The 25,051-nt window shown below is 41.5% G+C and overlaps 1 protein-coding gene and 2 non-coding genes across 5 annotated transcripts in view; 2 read left to right on the top strand and 1 right to left on the bottom strand.

Annotated features, from left to right (window-relative positions):
* LOC126215150 (cleavage and polyadenylation specificity factor subunit 6-like) overlaps positions 1-25,051 on the bottom strand; it is an 81,018-nt gene that overhangs the window by 27,904 nt on the left and 28,063 nt on the right. For all 3 annotated transcript variants that reach the window (XM_049941812.1, XM_049941811.1, XM_049941813.1), the window contains one exon: positions 6,093-6,649. In XM_049941812.1, coding sequence (XP_049797769.1) covers positions 6,093-6,649 — 557 coding nt within the window. The remainder of the gene's footprint in view (positions 1-6,092; positions 6,650-25,051) is intronic.
* Trnal-caa (transfer RNA leucine (anticodon CAA)) lies at positions 22,268-22,342 on the top strand. The gene has a single exon. It is a non-coding gene; the product is annotated as a tRNA-Leu (tRNA).
* Trnal-caa (transfer RNA leucine (anticodon CAA)) lies at positions 22,866-22,940 on the top strand. Its single transcript has one exon. It is a non-coding gene; the product is annotated as a tRNA-Leu (tRNA).

Genomic DNA, 25,051 nt, shown 5'->3' with positions numbered 1-25,051 from the left:
AACAAATAGCAGTCTCTTGCCATTGTTTCGCTAATGAGACGATACCCCCCCCCTCTCTCTCTCTCTTTTTTTTTAATTGTAAGCGGCGGTAGAGCGCGCAAAAGCAAGCCATGCCACGAGCGGTGACAGGTCGTAAACACGCAGTATCAGAATGTGACAAACAATGCCTGACACTGTACAGTAATGCATTTTCAGCTTAGAGTGACGTAAACACCTATAACAAAGAAAACGGCACTTATCAGATCAAAGCAAAATAAGCAATCGATTCAAACCAAACGAAGCACGTGAAAAAGGAAGCATACCCGTATAAATACGGACGGAGCGCCTGATGCATAGCAATGGCTACCTGGTAAAGCTTAACTGCAAAGCTTACGACTCGAACCAAACTACTGTAGCTGTATCGTCATTCATTCAATCTAAATTGTGTCTCATATTACAATGGACCAACTTTGTTTCGATTTGGAGGTGCGGCCTAAAACTTTTTTCTCCCCTTGAATTTCGAATCTCAAATTTCACGTGCGACTTAGATTCGGGAATTTTTTTCCCTTTATTTCGAGTCTCATTTCTCAGGTGCGGCTTAGATTCAAGTGCAGCTTAGATCTGAGTAAAGACGGTATTTATGTGTTTTCTCCTGTTGCTGCTGCTGCTGCTTGGTGAGTACATTATTCATCTACCCAATTATATTACGTCTCTCAAAATAAGACTGTCTTGGTCGCAAATTGTTTTGCCTGTTTATTGGCAATAATAAGTTTTGCTCTTGTGGGCACTTCAGATTACCCCAGGGGTGTAAAATAACATTATGAGGCATAGGTACATTAAAAATTTGAGGATGGGGGTAGAAAGAGGCAACGTTACAGATTGTGTAGTTATCTCTACAACTAAGCTATAACTGTGAACTTATGTAAGAAGTAATTTATAGGACCTGAAATCAGGAATAAAATGCTGAAGTGTAACTATGATATCTACTGGAAAGAAAAACCATGGAAAACCAAGAAAAATACAGGGTGTACATATAGTCCAGGAACAGTTTCAATTATTTATTGCACAAGAACCAAACATTGTACAGATATAATACATATGTCATCTTGAAGAAAACCCCCGAAAGTGTACCGCCACAGCATAGTTTGGTAATTTGCTGATAGTCAGCGATAGTTATAAACATGGTGAGTGTAGGTGCCACGCTACAGAAGGGGACAGCTGTCTCATAAAATGGCCTCCCCAATCACCAGATCTCACTCCAAGTGACTTTTTTCGAGGGGACACGTTAAAGATCTGGTGTATGTACCGCCTCTACCACGTGATGTAGCAGAGCTCCAGGAGAGAACACGGGAAGCGACTGCCACAGTCGACAATGCCATGCTGGGATGGGTATGGTAAGAATTCGATTACCTTACTGACATCTGCCAGGTCACTCATGGTTTGCACAAACTTTCAGAGTTTCTCTTCAAAATGCAATATGTACGACATCTGTACAATGTTTAGTTCTTGTGCAATAAACAACTGAAAGTGTTCCCCAGACTTTATGTACACCCTGTATTTAAAAGAACTTGTGTAACATGCAGCCAACCACATACTGGCATACACTGCATGGAGCTTTGCGTATAGAGGATGAAACATAAATATAATGCACAAGAAGTCAGGAAAGAACAAGAAAAGAGATATAGAAATGAATAAGGTAGCATCGCATTCATGATAAAGAACTGCTCATGGGTTAGTATAGTGAGCATCATAATAAAACTGGTTTTGGCTAACCAACTGATCATTCAATTATGTGCTGGCATTAATGGACAGATGCTGGCTCACCGCAGTACTTCTTAACCAAGTTCACAACCTAGAACTTTGCCTCATACTACTCCCATCCCCCATTTTTAATGTAGCTATGTCTCATAACGTTATTTTACATCTCTAGATTAAAATAGAGGTGCCCCACAAGGGCAAAATGCATCACTGCCAAAAATAGATAAAACAATTTGTAACCAAAACGTATTCCAAAAAAAATCATATCCAGTTGTTTTACCGAGTGCCCGGTATGGAATCGAAACAATAAAACATCTCCTTTGAAAGTAATAGATAATATCATGGAAAAATGTCCAGGTAACCTTCAACCCCATAGCGGTAAAGGCAGCAGAAGGAATGGGAGACATTTAAGTAACCCATTAAGGTGGAGCATTTGGGGTAATTTTAACCAAATTATGTATACATAGGACTTGCCTTCTGGAACAATGCTATAGGCCAATGACATGCCTAGCCCTCCTCGTGTTAGGTTTGGTTAGGGTGGAGTGGGTGTAGGGGCACGAAGGGATGCCACATAATTATGGTTTTGTAGTGCCTAAAAAATTCTAAAACTTAGTTCACACAAGAATTTCTACCTAAGAAAATGATACTGTGGGGGCGTAAGTCAACAACCAAATCACAATGTCAATGCTCTATAACTTCAATCAAAGTTTACCTTCTCTGAACTACCCAAGCATTCTGGGGAAATGCAGCAGCAGCAGCAGCAGCAGCAGCAGAAATGCAACTGAGTGCAATAAATAAATAAAATTGAGTCCGATTGGTAACTCTTTCACTGTACTACACGTTTAAAGCCTAGACTCATATGACATTACTGAAAAGTCATTTTCTGTTATTGACTATGACGTAATACGTGGACATGGCATTGTCACTAAAAATTTGTACAGGTACTGGATTATGAAACAATGCATCAATTCTTTTCGAGTTGGCCTCATCAAAAGTTCTCAGATTCTAACAACAGTTGTGTGATTTTGAATTACGATGGCGTAACTTCACATTACAAAGAAAACCATTCAAAAGATGGATTGAAACACGCTATGCAAATCAAGATTATGAAACCTTTTACCACTAATATAATTGTGCAATGTTAGGTAATCAGATTTTTGCTACTACAGTTTCACAGTTTTGAGCCTACAACAGGAAGCACTAATGGAAAATACTGCCTACCAATAGGGACTGTAATGTTCCCAGAACACATAAGGAAAATGTACACTGAAAAGCCAAAGAAACTGGTACACCTGCCAAGTATTGTGTAGCGCCCCCGCGAGCACACAGTAGTGCTTAACATGAAGTGTATGGACTCTACTAATGTCTGTAGTGGTGATGGAGGGAAATGAAACTATGAATCCTGCAGGGCTGTTCATAAATCCGTAAGAGTACAAGTGGGTGGAGATCTCTCCTGAGCAGCATCTTGCAAAGCATCCCAGATATGCTCAATAATGTTCATGTCTGGGGAGTTTGGTGGCCAGCGGAAGTGTTTGAACTCAGAAGAATGTTCTTGGAGCCACTCTGTAGTAATTCTGGACATGTGGGGTGTTGCATTGTCCTGCTGGAATTATCCATGTCTGCCACAATGCATAATGGACATGAATGGATGCAGGTGATCAGACAGGATGCTTATGCCTGCGAGGCATAAAGCTTTGTGTTGTGCAGTCATCAAGGGTGCACAAACTAGCCTTCAGCTCGGAAAGCCCATAACGATGATGTTTTGTTGAATGGTTTGCACTCTGACACTTGTTGACGTGCCACCTTTGAACTCTGCAGCAATTTGCCGAAGGGTTGCCCTTCTGTCACGTTGAACGATTCCCTTGAGTCATCGTCGGTCCCTATCTTGCAGGATCTTTTTCCAGCTGCAGCGCTGTTGGAGATCTGATGTTTTACCAGACTCCTGATACTCATAGTACACTCATGAAATGACTGTACAGGACAATCCCCACTTCATCGCTACATGGGAGATGCTGTGACCCATCGCTCATGTGCTGACTATACCACCACATTAAAACTAACTTAAACGTTGATAATCTGCCATTGTAGGTGCAGTAACCTATCTAACAACTGTGCACGGCACTTGTTGCCTTATATAGGCATTGCCAACCGCAGCGCCTAATTCTGTCTGTTTACATATCTCTGTATTTCAATACATTTGCTTCACCAGTTTCTTTGGCACTTCAGCATAAATGAATCCAGAAAGAAACATAGTAAACATTATAGGATTGCATAATTAATAATAAAAATTTTAAGTGTGGCAATAATTCGTAATCTCAAATGCTTCTAAAAAATTTTAACTGTACATTTAGAACTGGCACTTATTGATAATAACGTCAAAACTAAAATATTTTATGAAGTAATTTTTTTCATAAATTTTATACTTGAAATATAACATACTGTGTATTAATATATCTAAAAACAAAGATGATGTGACTTACCAAACGAAAGCGCTGGCACGTCGATAGACACACAAACAAACACAAACATACACACAAAATTCAGCTTTTGCAACAAACTGTTGCCTCATCAGGAAAGAGGGAAGGAGAGGGAAAGACGAAAGGATGTTGGTTTTAAGGGAGAGGGTAAGGAGTCATTCCAATCCCGGGAGCGGAAAGACTTACCTTAGGGGGAAAAAAGGGGTATACACTCGCACACACACACATACACAAGGTAAGTCTTTCCGCTCCCGGGATTGGAATGACTCCTTACCCTCTCCCTTAAAACCCACATCCTTTTTGTCTTTCCCTCTCCTTCCCTCTTTCCTGATGAGGCAACAGTTTGTTGCAAAAGCTTGAATTTCATGTGTATGTTTGTGTTTGTTTGTGTGTCTATCGACCTGCCAGCACTTTCGTTCGGTAAGTCACATCATCTGTGTTTTTTGAATAAGTTAGTAATTATAGGAGATTTCAACATAAATATATTAGCAGATAAGTTACACACTAGACTATTCAAGTATACTGTGCTTGAATATAATGTACGATACCTGATAAACACTGCAACTAGGGAGACTAAAACTATGCTAGTCTGCAATAGATTACATAATCACTGGTATTCATCTTTATGATCATACATCTCTGTTATTATAAGTGCTTTGTCAGACCACCATGCAGTAGCACTAGGTGTGAACATAAAAAAAGGTTTCTACACACAGTTGCATATTAGTATGAATACAGACCAAAATATAACTATTTTCAATAACATGCTAAAGAATGTGGATTGGAATAGTATTATGGCAAATTCTCAAGTGAACTATATTATATTCTCAACTGAGCCTGCCCATTAATAAAAAATAGAATTCAGTCCCATGCTATATATATTTAAATATGTCTGCTTGTGTCTGTATATGTGTGGATGGATATGTGTGTGTGTGCGTGAGTGTATACCCGTTCTTTTTTCCCCCTAAGGTAAGTCTTTCCGCTCCCGGGATTGGAATGACTCCTTACCCTCTTCCTTAAAACCCACATCCTTTCGTCTTTCCCTCTCCTTCCCTCTTTCCTGATGAGGCAACAGTTTGTTGCAAAAGCTTGAATTTTGTGTGTATGTTTGTGTTTGTTTGTGTGTCTATCGACGTGCCAACGCTTTCGTTTGGTAAGTCACATCATCTTTGTTTTTAGATATATTTTTCCCACGTGGAATGTTTCCCTCTATTAATTTATACTGTGTATTAAATTATACGAAATTTTTCTGAAAAGCAACTGAGATAATATTGACCTGTCCAAAATTAAAAAAATAATACTGATATTGACAACTACAGTTGAGGAAAAGTAATGCTAGAGGAGTATGTCCTGTTACAAGTGCATGTACACATATGTCTCTTTGCTCTGAAACAGAAAAAGGGAAGGAGTGGCTTACATATGTCAAAGTATACAGACCATTTGAGTACCTGAAATATCTACTTGCCAGGAGACAATAATAAAGTACATGAAGTACAGAGACAGTTGAGTGATGCAACACTGAAAATAAAAGGGCACATCAAGCTTTGTACATTAATTAAAGAAAACAATTGCTATCTATCACAATTATGTCTTATTACACATAATTTATTTGGAAAGTTATAAAAGCCTGGAGAGATGGACAACCATTCAGGAAAGCAAGAACGACGAAGAGTAAATGGGATGGGGGCAGAGCAAAAAAATGACAGCAGCTACAGAAGACAGCAACACAAGTTGGTGAAATACGGCTTTAGAACAAAAAGTAGACATTACATGACAAAATCATGTTCTAAATGCAGACCAAAAATTGTAACATACTGTTCAAAATATTTGGTTATTAAAATATTAGTGTAACTAAGTTAATGAAGGCAATTCACTTACTCGGCGGAAGTATTGGCTTCTCCAGCAGGGGCAGTGGACCAGTGTTGGCCATCTGGGAACTCAGGAGAGGCTGTACACCCAGTCCCCCGAATGCCAGCCCGCGCATCATCAGCTCCTCTCGCTTGATCTCTTCAATAGCGGACACCACCGCTTTAGCCCTGTCCTCCCGTGTTGACACCTTCTTTTTCCCTCTCTTCTCTCTGCGCTCCACAGGCGGCCCATCCGCAGCAGACATGTGGCCGCTCCTGCCGCCACCAGTAGATGCTCCACCAGCATCTACTCCCTCCTCGCCGCCAGGACCGAATGCCTTCGCAGGTGCCGAGGAGGAGACCCGCGTTGCAGCTTTGCGCGCGAACCCAAATGACAGGCCCGCTCCGCCGCCCTGCTTTGTCATTGAGAAGGCCAGGAGGCGCTTCTTCGCCTGAGCTTTGCCGAGTACGGTGGCACGCGACGTGGTCTTCCCACCTCCCGGTGCCAGCAATGGAGGGGGCGGATCCTTTGGCAGTGGGGGAAGGATCGGAAAGTCGTCATCCGTCGTGGCACGACTTGGAGAATACCTGTGGAAGCAATACGAATGCTGATTGCACTTCTACAATAAGCTATCTGCAGATCTACTTCACCCAAACTAAAGTTCTGCTTCAATAGTTTTCTAAACTAAAGCTCTGCTTCAGTAGTTTTCTGCAGCAGAAAATAACACAAGAACAAACACACATGTGGAAAAAATTTTCCACTGGTAAGAGTTTCTGACTTCGAAGACACAATGATGAGGGCACTATTACTGCCACAATATCGGCAGTGTGCATTTTGAAATTAATCTGAATATGCAAAACAAGACACCTTTTCTTCATTGAATGTTTTTTGCTCCACAGCTTGTACACATTAGTTATAGGACACTTCTTTAAAGATCTGAGCTGCATTCCAATTATTTCCTAGCAAAACTGGTATTTGGGCAAAGAACCCATCATCAGTGGCATCCGATACAGTGGCAAAGAAACAACTGCATGCATACTGATATTCAGAATGTAACAATAGTAAAAATAAGGGTAGATAATAAGTAAGTAAACATATATTTCTATCTCTCTGTCAATGACGTGTGTTAACTATAAATACTCTGTTGTGTGTAAGTCAATGTTCATCTAGAAAGCATATAAGCATGTGTATATTTTTGCACTCTAGTTCAAGAAGGGATTTCTTACAAATATTAGCAAATTTTCTTTCTTTCTTGTGAATATGTTAATATGATGATATATGACATTTGTCCTACCACAGCACACAGGTTGTTGTATACGTTACTGCTCTCAGAACTTAAATGGTGACATTTCTTGCTCAGATTGGAAACAACTATCATAATGGAAACTTAACTCATAGATAGGTCAAAGAGAGATGTAATACAGATTTTCTGGCCTATCAGTAGCATTTTTACATTATATGACAGTTGTATCTAATATGACCAAGAAATGTAACCATGTAAGATCCGACAGCAGCAACATGCAGCACGATCTGTGTACTGTGAGGAAGGGCAAATTTCACACTTGATCAAATTAACATAGACATAGTTATAATTAGATTTTAAATATCTGCACAGTTATATGTTTTCTACATGAGCATGAATTTGAGCATTATGAAGAATTTATAATTAATACACCATCAATATACAGATACATAATGAGTTAACTTACACTCATACTCTTATGTATACAATTGTTACATTACAAATATGATATGCATACAACTGTTTGTTGTCCTTTGTGTAAGATGCCAATGATGGGTTCTACACTCATATACCAGTTTGCCTATTAAACATTTCAAATGAAGCTCAGGGTGTTACAAGATGTCCTTAAATAGATGTTTTCTCCCCATTTACATTTCCAAACAGTATCATCTCTCTCTCTCACACACACACACACACACACACACACACACACACACACACACACACACACACACACACACACACACACAAAATTAATAAAGAAGAGAACTTTGCTTAGTTTCAATAACATTCCACTGATATCGTAACATTTACCAATGGGGAAAATACTGTGAATTTACAATTAAATTATACTGTGCTGAAAAAAATGTTCCTGTTAGGGAATAATCTCAACTTAGTACACAATATGCCAATAATATGCCATTTCTTACAGAATTATTCATTACATGATTTATTTACACTCATTTTCCTCCCTGACTATTTAATACAGCATATTTGGAAGTTTGCTCTTTTAAGTTACTCCACTCATAGCTGCACTAGGAGTAAACAGTACAGCATAATCGCCAAAATGAAAGAGCTACAGATATGTTCCATTAACACCGATTTCTTTATTGTTTTCCCAATTTAAGGACCCGAAAACTCCTTATAGAACTACTGAAAATTCGATTCGGCACTATACTAATGAAGTGTAACAGTAGCTGTACCACTGGCATGTGTGTTTTTCCATATACTAATATATGTGTATCAATACCACATTTCTGTAGTGTTATCAGTATAAACTTTGTCTGAATCACAGTCAAAAGGTTTTTCGAAACTATGAATTCTCGACAGTACTAATTCATACTCATTACCTCACTTTCTAAATTTGTTCACAACTGGAAAATGGCCTGTTGTCTTTTACACAGTTCTCGTTCCTTTGCTTGATAAAGATCCACAGTTATTCTATGAAATTTAATATCTTTTACATTTCAACTGCCTCTTTCCTTGTGAAATATAAAAGCAGCAGCATTCTTACAGATGTGTGACAGTATTTTCTTCTGTCAACATTCTGCAAATAATTTTACAACTACTGTTTGTACTGCTTTTCCTCCAGCTTTAACCATTTCTACTGAATCTTCACCACCACCACCACCACCACCACCACCACCACCAAGGTGCATTTCCGGTATTCAAACCTTGAATGGCTTCAGACACATCATTTTGTATTACTTCTGGAATGTCATTAATTTCATTGTTAATTACATAAGTTGTTGATTAATCTTTCAACTATACAAACATTTAAGGAGATCTTTGAATGCTCAGACAATTTTCTTTCTATCAGTTACTGTCTCAACTGCCACAGAATCTAATAAAATGTGGTGTCTACCCAATACAGGTGTTCTATTTTATCTGTACTTACACTGCTTGCAATTTTCTTCAATCAAATTTTCATTTTATTTTCTGACATCCTCCTCAAAATGTTTGTGACTGGTTTTAATTCAGCATATTTTATCACGTTCTATCACTTGCTTAAAAGTCTGATACTCTCTTTAATAACTGTCTTGTTCTATTTCAGATTTCTTTTCTTCTGTATTACCTGTACTTTCAACATATGTTGCTAACACCCCCTTTCATCTAGACTTTCTAAGATGCTTAATTTGATCTGGTATGCCTTCTCATTACTAAAACTCTTGTGGTCAACATTTCTGTTTTACTGCCTGGCTACTTTCTTTCTATTTCTGTCTCCATTGAGTCTTCAACTAGTCACTAACCAGCTGAAATTGTAAAGCAGTTTATGATTATCGTATCCAATATCTTTATTATTCTGTAAAACTTATCATTTCCAATTGCAGGTCTTGGCAAGCTCACACTGAAACTGTTTTCTTCTCGGACAATGTAGTAAGGGCAAACATGTTTTTCTTCTTGGCAAACTCTAACATATTGTGACAAATTATGCTAACATCTAACCTCTAATTTTTGTTGTCACTTACAATGTTCATAAATTTAGACAACATAGTCTATAGAGAACAGGGACCTGATGCTATATTTTAGTTAGAATGAACAGTCAGGATTGCAATAATATTTATTTATTTACGAGTTTCGGCTTATGTAGAAGCCACCTCCAGAATTTTTGGTCCTCTATGGCTGGTGCTGGTGACTCCTCGGTTATCCCATAATACTGTGATTGTACACCACTATTGTGGTATCATGAGACAACTGAGAGCCCCCAGCACCAGCCATAGGGGGCCTAAAATTCTGAAGATTGCTATTACATAAGCAGAAATTGGTAAATAAATATATACTATTGCGATCTTGACTGTTCATTCTGATTTACATACAGAGTTTCCCACTAAAGAATTAGTCATCTATTGTCCTTAAAAAATCATTCGTTTTCCTCCCATAGTGGAATTTGTGGACATTTACTTTTTCTGTGACTCGTAAGAGGTCTCTTACCTCATCATCTAAATGTGAGGCTGGTTGGTAGATTTTGCTAGTTTTTAAAACAAACCCCATTACTTTGATAGATTTCCATTTCATGTTATTTAACTCTTCTTCCACCATAACTGTCTTAGAACTTTATTCCATCGGGTGATCACGAACTCTCACTCAGAATGTGTCCAGGTATGTAAACCTTTTATTTGACAAAATTACGAATCACCGCACTCTATGTTATATCTCTATATAGCTGTGTTAAATGATGGAAGAATATCATCCCTGAATGAATATTTTACACACACACACACACACACACACACACACACACACACACACACACCTACCTCCTCCTCACCCCTTTGCCCCAACCATCCCAAAGCAGAATGTGTGTTTTGAAACTTCCACCAACTAAAATTGTGTGCACCCAAGTACTTGAACCTTTAGCACACTATGCTCTACCGCCTGAGCTGCCAGGTATACTTTGTCTCCTGCCCTCACAGCTTCATTTCTGCCCACGAAAAGTAACATTCAGGGTTGAAGTCCTCATCCAGAACACTGTTTTAATCTGACAGGAACTGACTCCACTTCTATATAATAATTGAATGCAGCATGTGCCCTACCCTAAATGCTTCAAGAACTTTAAAGTGTTACTCCCCAAAGGCCCCTTTTTAATCTTTCTGAAATAAAGGGGGAGAAACAACAGAGCTATGCTAGTGTGGGGTCCAGTTACACTAAGACTACTCACTTATCTTGAAACATGTCAAACAAAACAAATGAAAGCTTTCCAAAAATGTGCAGCCCACATGTAATCTTTGCACCATTTCAAAATCCGATCAAGATCTGACTGAGTATGTACGCAGCTTCTTTCAGACAGTACTTCATTACAGATAACCGTATCATGGGCAAAAAGTTGAGGTTAGTATTAATATTGTCTGCAAGGTGAGCAATATACAGCATGAACAGCAAGAGTCACAACACAGTTCCCTGGGTACACCTGAAGTTACTTCTACATCTGACAATAACTCTCCATTCGAAATAACATGCTGTGTCCTCCCTACTAAAAAGTCCTCAATCCAGTTACAATTTTCACTTGATACCCCATATGTACATACTTATGACAATAAGCATAGGTGCAGTACTGAGTCAAATGTTTTTCAGAAATCAAGAAATACTGCACCTACCTGACTGGCTTGATTCACGGCTTTCAGAATGTCACGTGAGAAAAGTGCAAGTTGGGTTTCACACGATCAACGTTATTGACTCAGTATGTTTGAGCTCAGAATATGTTCCAAGATTCTACAACAAATCTGTGTCAAGGATACTGGATGGTAGTATTGTGGATCATTTCTTCTACCATTCTTGTGGACGAGTGTGACATGCACTTCTTTTTGTGCAAGAACAGTTTTTCGTTCACGGGATCTATGATAAATTATTGCTAGAACAGGGGCTAACTTAGCCACAAATTCAGTATAGAATCAAGTAATTCCAATGGGCCCCAGAGCTTTGTTCAGTTTTAACAATTTCAGCTGTTTCTAAACACCACTGACACTAATAGTGAATGACTGTTTTCTAGATACTTCTTAAATGATTAGTCACGTCATTTTATGCCCGTAATGCTTCTCTCTCTCTCTCTCTCTCTCTCTCTCTCTCGAATTTCAGCATTCTTTTATAAACACAGGAATTGAATTAAAATAATTCGAATTCCTGCTAATATGCTCATTTGAGTCATGTGATGCCCGTGATGTCACCCGTTAGCTTGCTGCTCCTACTGTAAGAAAGCTCATTAACAGTGTGTCTTGCTTTGGAATGTACATTTCGGAAAATGGTTACAAATGGTCTGTAGTTGCACACTGTACAAATACACCCATAAAAACTCCTGGAAAACGGTTTTTGTGTGTTCCAAAGAATGAGAAGATGCATAAAATGTGGTTGCACTATAGAGACCACCATGTTGATGCACAAGTTCCCTAATTTGATTTAAAATGTCTTAATTTGCCTATGATATATGCTTTTCCACTGTTACAAGGAAAGACAACGTCATTCAATGAAATTACTCTTAGTGAAAATTGTCGTTTTATGTAGATTATTTGTATCTCAGTTGTTACAATGGTAGGCTGTTGAATTATGTAACATGATATCCATGGACTGCTGGTTCGAATCCTGCCTGAACGAATATTTTAACCTATTGGTAAAAACAACTCAATAGTTCCCTAATATGAAGAACAAATCACGTTTTCCTTGATGTTTACATGCACTTACACTTGCAAAACTGTTCACACACATCACGTTCAAAAAGATATTTTCTAGTTAATGTGACCAAACACTTATTATTTTATTAGAAACAATGTTTACCTTCATACTGGCCTGTTCGTATCATTATTGTTTGAACTTCTGAAGTTTCGTTTTCTTACCTACAGATGAAGTAAATCTGCTTCAGACACAGACATTAGTTTTCACTCACAAACATCACAGCCCTTATGTTTATTAGACTTGCATGTTGTACATGCTTTCTCTCTCTCTGTATACAAAACCTTATCATCGTACATCTCATTGCACTGTGTGTGTATGGTGATATCTTCAAAACTTCCAATGCTTCTGAAAAAGTGAACTGTCTGTACGCAAAGTAAATGCATTAACCTCAGTTGTCCATTGCTCAGACTAGATTCATCTGAAGCTATATATAATACATCCCATCACATTTCGAAAGGTTCCATTCTCTTATTGTCTCAACTGTTGATTGTCCACATTTCACTTCCATACAAGGCTACACTTTATAAAAATACCTTCAGAAATTACAGTCTAACATTTAGACATATTCACTGTTAAGAAATTTTTCTGTTTTGGAAACACTTTTCTTGGTATTGTCAAAATACATTTTATAGCTAAGTGACAGTCAAACAATTCCAAGGGTAAATTGTGTGGCTACACCGACAATGTGGACAAAGTTTAAGACAACACATGGAAAAGGCAGTGGGTGTACAAAGTAATATGAACCGATCCAAAACTGGTTTCTCCCTAGGAGAAAAGGTTTACTGAGCAAATTTATTGTGGATTTGACATAGAATGCTACAGTGTCATCTGTTACGTATCAGAGATTCCAAAACTGACACTACCAGGCAAATTATTAAGCCTATTTGAGACCAGCCCAGAGCTGCCAACCACAGCAGGTCCTGGAGCCAACGTCTTCAGGTAGTTTCATGGCGGTCACCACAGGCTGCTATTTACGTACACTTGGGAGTTCCCGTGTGTGTCGTGGCAGTCTATGTTCTGCATGCTAGTCATGATCTGTGAGGCTACTACAGAGTAAGTGTGTCACAATGAGTTACCAGACAAGGACTGTTAGTGCATTGGACTGAGGTCTTCATCTACTGCAGCAGTCATCCTCAATAACTTTGCAGCCCATATGCAGGCTAGCTTCTACACCTCAAAGTTAAATTTTTACCAGCAAAGGTACCAACTAAGGACTGGGGCACAGTTGTTTCTTGTTTAGGAAGACATATAATAAATACTGTCACACAAAAGAGATGGCATGTCACCCCCCCCCTCCCCCAAATCATTAACTGTCCTCACACGAGTAAACTAGTTGGCTCTCCTCCAAATTGTGGTTTAACAACATCCACAAGCTGACACCACACACCTGTGACTCTTCTCGACAGGCCGTGGGGCTTAACAGTATTTTGTACAGCCTCTGTTAGCCAGCAGCAGATTCAATCTGGACCAATAATCTACTTTCACCAACTGGAACATTTTACAGCAAGCATCCCGCCCCTATCCTACCGATTTCTCACGATATCCCGATTCTCGAGAGTGAGGTCACTGTGTGTGGAGTGACAGCACACTGTGCTACGTATTTGGACAGTTTCTTGAGCACTGCATCAATAAATCTGTATCTTCAGATTCGTAAGAACACAGTGGGAGAGGAGTATGCCGTAGGACTGCACAGAATATTTCACCAATTGCCCAATTTTGGGCTCACCTTATGATTCCTCTTCTAACCACAAGTATCGCATATCTCATTGCATAACAATCAAAATCTATGTAAAATTTTATGATAAATAAGGAAGTTCTACTGAGGACATCAAATATTTTTAAAGCATTATGGTTAAGAGAATTTAACAGAAAATGCAGATGCTAGTGAGATACAGAAAACAATGAGAAATTTAATCTTCACTAAAGATCAAATGGCTGTGTTTTATTTGTTTACAGTTAGTGTGGGGTATATACCAAACGTCTGTGGACCTGGCCATTACTGACTGACTGACTTAGTAATATACGCGCAGTTCCACAAAAATGGTCATATCACAATGAGAGGAAGTATCCCCACCACGTTTGCAGCAGCAGCACCTAGATTTGTGTCAAGATGCTCCAAATAATTACATGTGCATAGTACAGTATAACGGATCATGCTCTGGAAACAGAAGTATTAATGAAAATGAAAGAGCTTAGTGTACTTACTTAAAAAGAGAAAGCTTCGTATAACACTATGGGGCATATAGGTTGGAGAAGAGGGAATGTTCAGGAATACCCGTTCGCATTATGGCATCATTTCAAATAAATAAGTGTCGCCTTTACCAGTGGCAGGTGGAAACCTTTTTATAAGGCACAGTGATGCCACTGATGGTAGTGAATTTTGGTTTTCTTTATGTTTGCACTTCATGTTGAATTACGAAGTAAAGTTTCAAGTCAATTGATGGAATAGTTTTGCAAATATGTACATTAGTAACTGTGTATTTGACATAAGGTTACGTCAAACATACACTATGTGATCAAAAGTATCCGAGCATCCCCAAAAACATATGTTTTTCATATTAGGTGCATTGTGCTCCCACCTACAGTCAGGTACTCCATATCAGTGGCCTCGGTAGTCATTAGACATCGTGACAGAACAGAATGGGGCGCTCCGTGGAACTCACGGACTTCGAACGTGGTCAGGTGATGCGATGTCACTTGTGTCATATGTTCGTACACAAGATTTCCACACTCCTAATCTTCCCTAGGTCCACTGTCTCCAATGTGATAGTGAAGTGGAAACACGAAGGGACATACACAGCACAAAAGCGTACAGGCCAACCTCGTCTGTTGACTGACAGAGACCGCTGACAGTTGAAGAGCGACGTAATGTGTAACAGACAGACATCTATCCACACCATCACACAGGAATTCCAAACTGCATCAGGATCCACTAGAAGTACTGTAATAGTTAGGCAGAAGGTGAGAAAACTTTGATTTCACAGTCAAGCGGCTGCACATAAACCACACATCATCCCGGTAAATGCCAAATAACGCCTTTTTTGGTGTAAGGAGCGTAAACATTGGATGATTGAACAGTGTAAAAGCGTTGTGTGGAGTGACAAATCCTGGTACACAATGTGGCGATCCGATGACAGGGTGAGGGTATAGCGAATGCCCGGTGAACATCATCTGCCAGCGTGTGTAGTGCCAACTGTAAAAATTCGGAGGCGGTGGTGTTACGGTGAGGTCGTGTTTTTCATGGAGGGGGCTTGCACCCCTTGTTTTGCGTGGCACTATCACAGCACAGGCCTACGTTGATGTTTTAAGCACCTTCTTGGTTCCCACTGTTGAAGAGCAATTTTAGCATGGTGACTGCATCTCTCAACACGATCGAGCACCTGTTCGTAATGCACGGCCTGTGGCAGAGTGGTTAAATGACAATAACTTCCCTGTTATGGACTGGAGTGCACAGAGTCCTGACCTGAATCCTATAGAACTCCTTTGCGATGTTTTGGAATGGCGACTTCATGCCAGTCTCACCGACCGACACTGATACCTCTCCTCAGTGCAGCACTCCATTAAGAATGGGCTGCCATTTGCCAAGAAACCTTCCAGCACTTGATTGAATGTATGCTTGCGAGAGCGGAAGCTGCCATCAAGGCTCAAGGTGGGGCAACACCATACTGAATTCCAGCATTACCGATGGAGGGCACTACGAACTTTTAAGTCATTTTCAGCTAGGGGTCCTGATACTTTTGATCACATAGCAGGGTGTATACGTGGACAGGGGGAAAAAAAAAGAAAAATTCCCGGATTTCCCGGTTAAAAATACACTTTTTCCCGGGTCAAAATACACTTTTTCTGTGTTAAGTGACAGTATACTCTTCCTCAGCACTGTGAATTCATCAATCCTTTGAATGTTTATGGTTTTATATACCGGAGTAGAATTTCCCCGCATTTTAGAAAACGAAACTCGAGTGGGGGGGGGGGGGGGGGGGGTTAAACACGTTTTTAAGACCTTTGATGGGCAGCAAGACGTACGCTGCATGTTTTCGTATAACGAAGGTATAAATTTGAATCCCACCAAACACCGCATGTCACTATCCGAAGCATTGAAATCGAGATTGTGATGCACTTTTGTAAGCCAGTCATAGCTCATGTCACGTGATCTCACCAGCTGATGACAGCATAGGCCATGTGATGTAGTCAGCCAATAGCAAGATCACTCTTAAGTAGCGTGAACACACAAATAAGAAAAGTTAATCGTTTAAATTAATATACGTAGCATTCACATATAATATTGGTCTCGAAGATTAACAAGCTGGAAGAGAAAAAGCTTCCACATATAATGTTGATCTTTTTTGCGCGTGTTACACTTTAAGATAAATCACACAAATATGCCAGTAAAAATTTTAATAACAACATAAATGTCTGATCTGGGCTCGAAATTCTTCTAAATGGTCATCCTCAAAAAGTTGATTTTTAAATGAGAGTCAAATGCTTTGTGATTTAAGAAATTCATCGTACATTCTTGCACATAGTTCATCTTGCGTAAAAGGAAATCTGCTTTGAATGTAACGCTTTTCAAACCATGATTCGCAATATTTTTCCACGACCTTTTAGAAATAGGTTTGTTTCAGCAGTTACAAGAGAGCGTCAGATAACAGGGGACACCGCGCTTGCGCACCTACGATGACGCAGGAAGCCCATATGTTCGTACGTGTAAAACATTAAATGATCTTACATATGTCATAAAAGAAACAAGACATCAGACGATACTTCAAGAGCGTCGGAATTTCGTGAACCATATTAAAGCACATAATTTGGCTTAAAATGCACATTTGTATGTAAATTTCCTTGGAGTATCAGTACCGTATTATCTCATGTTTGGTTGTTTATTATGGCATAATGCCATACGTGCACTTGAAATACAGCGAATAGTTCAAACTAGCCAATAGTGTGAAATTAAACAATTCGTTTCAAATAAATTGACTGCCTCGGCAGAAAAGGTTAATAAAAGCCAAAATCTCTTTTGTTCTGTAAGGCGATTAATGGTTGACTGACAGAAATGTGGAAATAAAATCTGAAACTAACAACATATTTTAGCCTTCCGTAATTATGCGTATGTATTTTAATCAATTTGACAGTTCCCGCCACAAAAATCCGTTTTGTTATCATTTAACGTGAGAGCAATAAACAAAAAGTAAACAACAAAATCACTGAAACTCCCTAGCAGATTAAACCTGTGTGCCGGACCGAGACTCTAACTCTGGGAAAAAAAATAAAATCACTGAACGTAAACACAGGTCACGTGGAGATGACCCACCTCCCCACCACAACTCAGACTGCTCTGTGCATCAGCCCCAGATTTACTGTATTTCCGAACCGGGGCAATATTAAGTAGTGGCGCCCAGCCACACTTCTGTAACCAGATGCAGGAGAATGTACTACTCATACCCGATTCAACTGCGCACGCCCAGAGCCCGCCCGCAACTGCTCAAATGAATCTAATTTAAACAGTTGTCACGTCAGGCTCGTTGGAGGCAATTTATTATAAAGCATTGCATACTTTTCCTAAAACCTTTGACACACTTTGCTGTTGGCAGATGCTCTTGTACGAGCACTGTTTTGTTGTTGTATACGGCGCATTTCCTTTGCAACTTAAGTTTTATTTTCTTCTTCTTTTTTCCCCCCCTCTCGTTCATGTTTTGTTGCTGCAGTATGATTCTGCAGTACCGGGATACAATAATATCCTTTGTTAGAGTATTGGTTCTTACCAGTCAAAATCACAAAAATTTAACTGAAAACTAAAACAATGAAAAATTCCCGGAATTCTAAATGATTCCCGAGTCTTTCCCGGTTTTCTCCCGGATGAAAAAATTTCCAGGTCATATACACCATGCATAGTGTATAATTATTGATATGTCATATGTGCAATTTCTTCAAGATGCGGCACACCATATGTCACCAAATGTATCAGACATTTTTATTACTCCCAGACAGGAAAAGTTTTATTTATGTAGCTTTTCAAATTACATATTATCATTTTTACCGGGTTTGAGCACCGGAACAATGGCGCTCTCCTGCCACTGCGATGGAAAGACGCTATCGCACCAGATCCGGTTGAATATGACGAGAAGATGTCACTTGTAGTTAGATGAGAGATGTTTAATCATCTGGCTGTGGACGTGATCAGGCCCAGGAGCTGTGTCAGGGCAATGTGCAAGGGCACTGATGAGCTCCCACTCTGTAAATGGGGCGTTATAGGATTCACTGCAGCGTGTAGTGAATGAGAGGATGTTCCATTCCAGCCGCTGTTTGAGTGTGCGAAAGGCTGGGGGGTAATTCTCCGACGCAGAAGCTTGAGCAAAGTGCTCGGCAATCGCTTTTGCCTTGATACATAACTCGCCATTTATGGTAACACCGGGGACAGCTGTTGGTACCCAGAAAGACATTTTATCTTTGGCCGGACTTGGGAAGGTGCCGTGTGACACACAATGGTGGAGATGTATTTCTCCTGACACCACTCCTTCCGTTGCTTGATAAGGAAGTGAGCATGGGCATGGGGCCGTTTAAAGGCTATGAGGTGCTCCAGGGAAGGGTGCCGCTTATACCACTGTAGAGCTTACCGATGCTCCTTAATTGCTTCAGTGACTTCCGGCAACCACCAAGGGACTGCCTTACGCATTGGGCACCCTAAAGAGAGAGGGATTGCATTTATGGCAGCAGAAACAATTGTGCTAGCCACCTGCTCAACCATCACATCGATGTTACCGTGTGGGGGAGATTCAGCGATGACAGCAGAGGTGAAAGCTCCCAGTCCGCCTTGTTCAAAGCCCATCTGGGCAAGCGTCTGTGTGCCTGACGCTGGGGCAGTGACAGGAAGATGGGGAAGTGGTCACTACCACACAGGTCATCATGTGCTCTCCAGTGGAAAGATGGGAGAAGTCCTGGGCTCCAAATTGATAAATCATTGGCCGAATAACTACCATGAGCCTCACTGAAATGTGTGGTGGTTCCAGTATTTAAGAGGCAGAGGTCGAATTGTGACAGTAAAGTTCCGACACCTCTGCCTCGGCCAGTAAGCATGGTACCACCCCAAAAGGGGTTATGGGCATTAGGATATCCCAAAAGTAAGAAAATGTTTAGGGAGTTGATCAATCAGTGCAGCTAATACATTCAGGGGTACTGCAACATCTGGAGGAAGATACACCTTGCAGACAGTTATTTCCTGTGTCATCCTTATTCTGACAGCCACAGCTTCAAGAGGGATTTGAAGGGGCACATGTTCACTACAGACCAAGTTTACAACATAAATGCAAGCTCCACCTGACACTTGATTAGAGTCACTATGGTTCCTGTAATATCCCTTATAGCCACCGAGAGCAGGGGTCCGCATTGCTGGGATTCCCTGGCTGGGAGGACTTCACTGGCTCAGTCTCCAGCACTAAGCTGCTTTTGGGCACTTCAGCCACTGGCGGATGTCATCTTTCCCACCAGAAGAAACCTGGGAAGGGAGTGGCCCAAGGGACCCCTTCCTAGCGAGAGAAGCTGAAGAAGACTTACGCTTCACCAGCTTAGAAGTGGGGACGGATGACCCTGATGGCTGGAGAGGTGCTGCTCCTGAAGTAGGTGGTGCAGGAGCAACAGGGAGATCAATGTCCCCCCATCATCAAGGGGGCAGGTGTAGTCTTCCGGCTCTGAGAGGTGACTGGGGTCGGCAGAGCTGATGGTGCCAGAACTGTTGTAGCAGCGGCGTAAGACGATGTCATATGCAAAGGGTGCAGGCGTTCAAATTTTCTCTTAGTCTCAGTGTAGATCAGTCTGTCCAGGGTCTTTTACTCCACGATTTTCCTTTCTTTCTGTAGAATCCTGCAGTCAGGCGAGCAAGGCAAATGGTGCCCTCCACAGTTGACACTGATGGGATCCGGGGTACATGGAGTACTGGGATGTGATGTGCGTCCACAATCTCAGCATGTGACACTAGAAGTACACTGGGAAGACATATGGCCAAAGTTCCAGGACTTAAAGCACCGCATTGGGGGAGGGATGTAGGGCTTTACATCACACTGGTAGACCATCACCTTGACCTTCTCAGGCAATGAATCACCCTCAAAGGTCAAGACGAAGGCACCGGTGGCAACCTGATTATCCTTCGGATCCCGGTGGACACGTCGCACAAAATGTACACCTCGCCGCTCTAAATTGGTGCACGGCTCACTGTTGGACTGCAAAAGAAGGTCCCTGTGAAATATGTACCCTGGTCCACTCTTATGGGGCGTGTGGTTACCGAAACATTCCCCAGCTTGTCACAAGCGAGTAACTCCCTTGACTGGGCAGAGGGTGCTGTTTTGATCAAGACTGACCCAGATCTCATTTTGGACAAGCCCTCCACCTCCTCGAACTTGTCCTCCAAATGCTCAACAAAAAACTGAGGCTTCATCGTCATGAAAGATCCCCATCAGCTCTCGAACATACAAGGTACCAAGGCGAGTAAGATCCGCAGCCATCCTTAGCCTGACGTTCCTCCCATGGTGCGGCCAGGGAGGGGAACAATTTGGGGTCGTTCTTCTGTGTGTTGAATTGAGCTTGTGATCACTTAGAGACTGCTGGTGTTTCACCACCAGCAAGAGATGATGGACTACACTTCATCGCATGCCATCTGCCCTGATGCCACCCACTCCGACCAGGGGCCCTCCCCATGGGCGCCACCCAGCTGCAGCAAAGACCACCTGGCAGGATGGCCATTGCTGGGAGTCCCGGTGCCCCAGGGGATGGGCATCTACCCCTTGGCATACGTGGGGAGTTAACGGTGCAGGCATCAGTAGAGCGATCCCTATGTGGGGTGCTACAACCAACAGGGCACATGGCGGCCGCACGACAACAGACTGGCTACCAAGCTGGATATCTGGTGTAAAGAAGTCCATGGTCATCGTAGACTGCATAGTGCATTGTGAAAAATGCACCCACGAAGGTGTCCTCACCCAAGAGATGGAGAATGAGTGGGACTGAAATGCAACGACGAGAAAATGGGCTAAAGATCTCAATGCACGACAGACGCATGCACAATGTAAGGCACCCTTCCCCAATTGGTTCGCTCTTTGGGAAAATTTTGAAGAATGGAAGTCAAACCCTACAGGGGATGATCACATAAAAGCCGAAACTTGTGAAACTCCTTTTAGTCACCTCTTACGACAGGCAGGAATACCTTGGGCCTCTTCTAACCCCATCCTGTAGCTCAATTTCTGCCTGTTTGCTTCTGATGCCTTTTTATCTGCTGTTCTTGTTCTCCATTGTTCTATTTCTTTCCCATTCAGATCAATTACACTGTCTTTTTAATCAAGCATCCCTACCCAATTTCTAATGACTTCTTGGCACAGTTCATCACTAGTACAATGTCCAAGATTAAAGAAATCCCGCCCGCCCTATTTTCCAACATGTAGCAGGCATGGGTAATACTCCCAACTTCAGCTGTTTCATGAAAGTTCTACGAGTGTCTCTTCATCGTTCTCCATTTTATTTGAGTAAAGTATGCTGTGTTCTGAGAATGAACTAGTGGGTGTAGTTCAAGATACTGTCCCTACAGATTCATTTTACATTACTAGTGAAATTCTTAATAAAAAATTCCTGAATTTAAGTATTTCTACAAAAGAGAGTGTTTAGAAACTGATAATGTAACAGTATGAAACTCCCTGGCAGATTAAAACTGTGTACCCGACCGAGACTCGAACTCGGGACCTTTGCCTTTCGCGGGCAAGTGCTCTACCAACTGAGCTACCGAAGCAGAAGTAAAGCTGTGAGTACCGGGCGTGAGTCGTGCTTCGGTAGCTCAGTTGGTAGAGCACTTGCCCGCAAAAGGCAAAGGTCCCGAGTTCGAGTCTCGGTCGGGCACACAGTTTTAATCTGCCAGGAAGTTTCATATCAGCGCACACTCCGCTGCAGAGTGAAAATCTCATTCTGGAAACATCCCCCAGGCTGTGGCTAAGCCATGTCTCCGCAATATCCTTTCTTTCAGGGGTGCTAGTTCTGCAAGTTTCGCAGGAGAGCTTCTGTAAAGTTTGGAAGGTAGGAGACGAGGTACTGGCAGAAGTAAAGCTGTGAGTACCGGGCGTGAGTCGTGCTTCGGTAGCTCAGTTGGTAGAGCACTTGCCCGCGAAAGGCAAAGGTCCTGAGTTCGAGTCTCGGTCGGGCACACAGTTTTAATCTGCCAGGAAGTTTCATATCAGCGCACCGCTGCAGAGTGAAAATCTCATTCTGGAAACATCCCCCAGGCTGTGGCTAAGCCATGTCTCCGCAATATCCTGTCTTTCAGGAGTGCTAGTTCTGCAAGTTTCGCAGGAGAGCTTCTGTAAAGTTTGGAAGGTAGGAGACGAGGTACTGGCAGAAGTAAAGCTGTGAGTACCGGGCGTGAGTCGTGCTTCGGTAGCTCAGTTGGTAGAGCACTTGCCCGCAAAAGGCAAAGGTCCCGAGTTCGAGTCTCGGTCGGGCACACAGTTTTAATCTGCCAGGAAGTTTCATATCAGTGCACACTCCGCTGCAGAGTGAAAATCTCATTCTGGAAACATCCCCCAGGCTGTGGCTAAGCCATGTCTCCGCAATATCCTTTCTTTCAGGAGTGCTAGTTCTGCAAGTTTCGCAGGAGAGCTTCTGTAAAGTTTGGAAGGTAGGAGACGAGGTACTGGCAGAAGTAAAGCTGTGAGTACCGGGCGTGAGTCGTGCTTCGGTAGCTCAGTTGGTAGAGCACTTGCCCGCGAAAGGCAAAGGTCCCGAGTTCGAGTCTCGGTCGGGCACACAGTTTTAATCTGCCAGGAAGTTTCATATCAGCGCACACTCCGCTGCAGAGTGAAAATCTCATTCTGGAAATGTAACAGTAGTCTGGGGGTAAACCCTCTTGCAAGTGTAACCTCAAGCCTTCAGTTCAATAAATTACTACTGTCCTACATAAATCCATTACATGAAAAAAAAAATTGGAACACCAAGAAGGAGTTATAAACAAAAGTTGGCATGCATAGTTCTACATCTGGAAGATGGTATCTATTCAAATTTCACACCAGTCACCTGAGAGTGATGCTAGTAGCGCCACTATGAAGCTGCAAAACAGGTTTGCTTTAAATACACGCTGTAACAGTCGTGAGCATTGGTTAACTTTGAGACTGGATGGGGTGAACTGAAGTTAGTGAAAGAAGGCCTTTAAGGCAATAAAGACGCCATTATCAAAATATCACCAGTTCAACAAGGTCGAGTAATAGGGCTATGAGAAGCTGGATGTTCCTTGAGCGATCTTTAAGAATGACTTTTGCAGGAATGTAGCTAATGTACATGACTGCTGGCAGTGGTGGTCATGCGAATGTACCACCACAAGGAGACTGGGCTCTGGACAGCCACATCGCACTACCGAGGGGGAAGACCATCATGTTCTGCATAGGGCTCCGTCACATCATACTGTACCTGCTGCTGCAATTTGAGCAGCAGCTGGCACCACAGTGACAAACTGAACAGTTACAAGTCGGTTACTTCAAGGACAGTCCTGAGTCAGATGCCCTATGGTGTGCATTGCATATCACCACCATTTTCCACTTCAGTGGTATCAAGTGCAAACTCATTGGAGGTAAAGGTGGAGGTCTGTTGCATTTTCTTATGAAAGCTGGTTCTGCCTCAGTGCCTGTGATGGCCGTGTGTAGGTTAGAAGGAGACCAGTTTAGGGCCTGCAATCAGCATGTCTCCATGCTAGAAACACCGGACCTACACCTGGAGTTATGGTCCGGGCTGAGATTCCGTGTGACAGCAGAAGCACTCTCACGGTTCTCCCATGCAGCCTTACTGCAAAATTTTATGTCAATCTGGTGATTCAACATGTTGTGTAGCCATCTGTGAACAGCATTCCAGGGGGGTGATTCCAAATAGGATAAAATTTGTCCACATATGTCTGTTGTAACCACAAATGCTCTAACGTGTGTCAACATGTCACCTTGGCCTACTCAATTACCAGTTCTATCTTCAATCGAGCACATATGAGACTTCACTGGATGACAACTCCAACATAATCCACAAACAGTGTTAACCATTCCTGTATTGGCTGACCAAGTGCAACAGGCATGGAACTACATCCCACAAACTGAAATTAAGCATCTGTACAAACTGAAATTAAGCATCTGTACAACCCAACACATGCACTTTGGCATGTTTGCATTCAACATTTTGATGGTTACACTGCTTGTTAATGTAGCAGAATTTCACATTTTCAATGGCTTATCTCACACTTACATCAAACTGTGATCTTGCAATGTTAATCACTTAAACATATGAACTAGACAAATGGATTCCCGAAAATTCATTACTCAAATAATTTTTTGGCATTGTCTTTTTTTTTCAGTACACATCATTTTGTTTTCCTAATGAATGTGTTAAATGTATAACTTGTCATTCTGCACTCAAGTCCTTCCACCTGAAACATTAGCACATTTCATGTGCAATGTGGAAAGACAGACTAATCACTACTGATCCATCAAAAATCATTGTATCATGCATCAAATTGCTCAACAAAAAATACTGTGAGTTCAGTGGAATTTTTTATTTTTAAATATTTATCGAAATGACTGAT

Source organism: Schistocerca nitens, chromosome 12 (assembly GCF_023898315.1).
Source record: "Schistocerca nitens isolate TAMUIC-IGC-003100 chromosome 12, iqSchNite1.1, whole genome shotgun sequence".
NCBI lineage: Eukaryota > Metazoa > Arthropoda > Insecta > Orthoptera > Acrididae > Schistocerca > Schistocerca nitens.
This window is presented reverse-complemented; position numbering and strand designations above follow the sequence as displayed.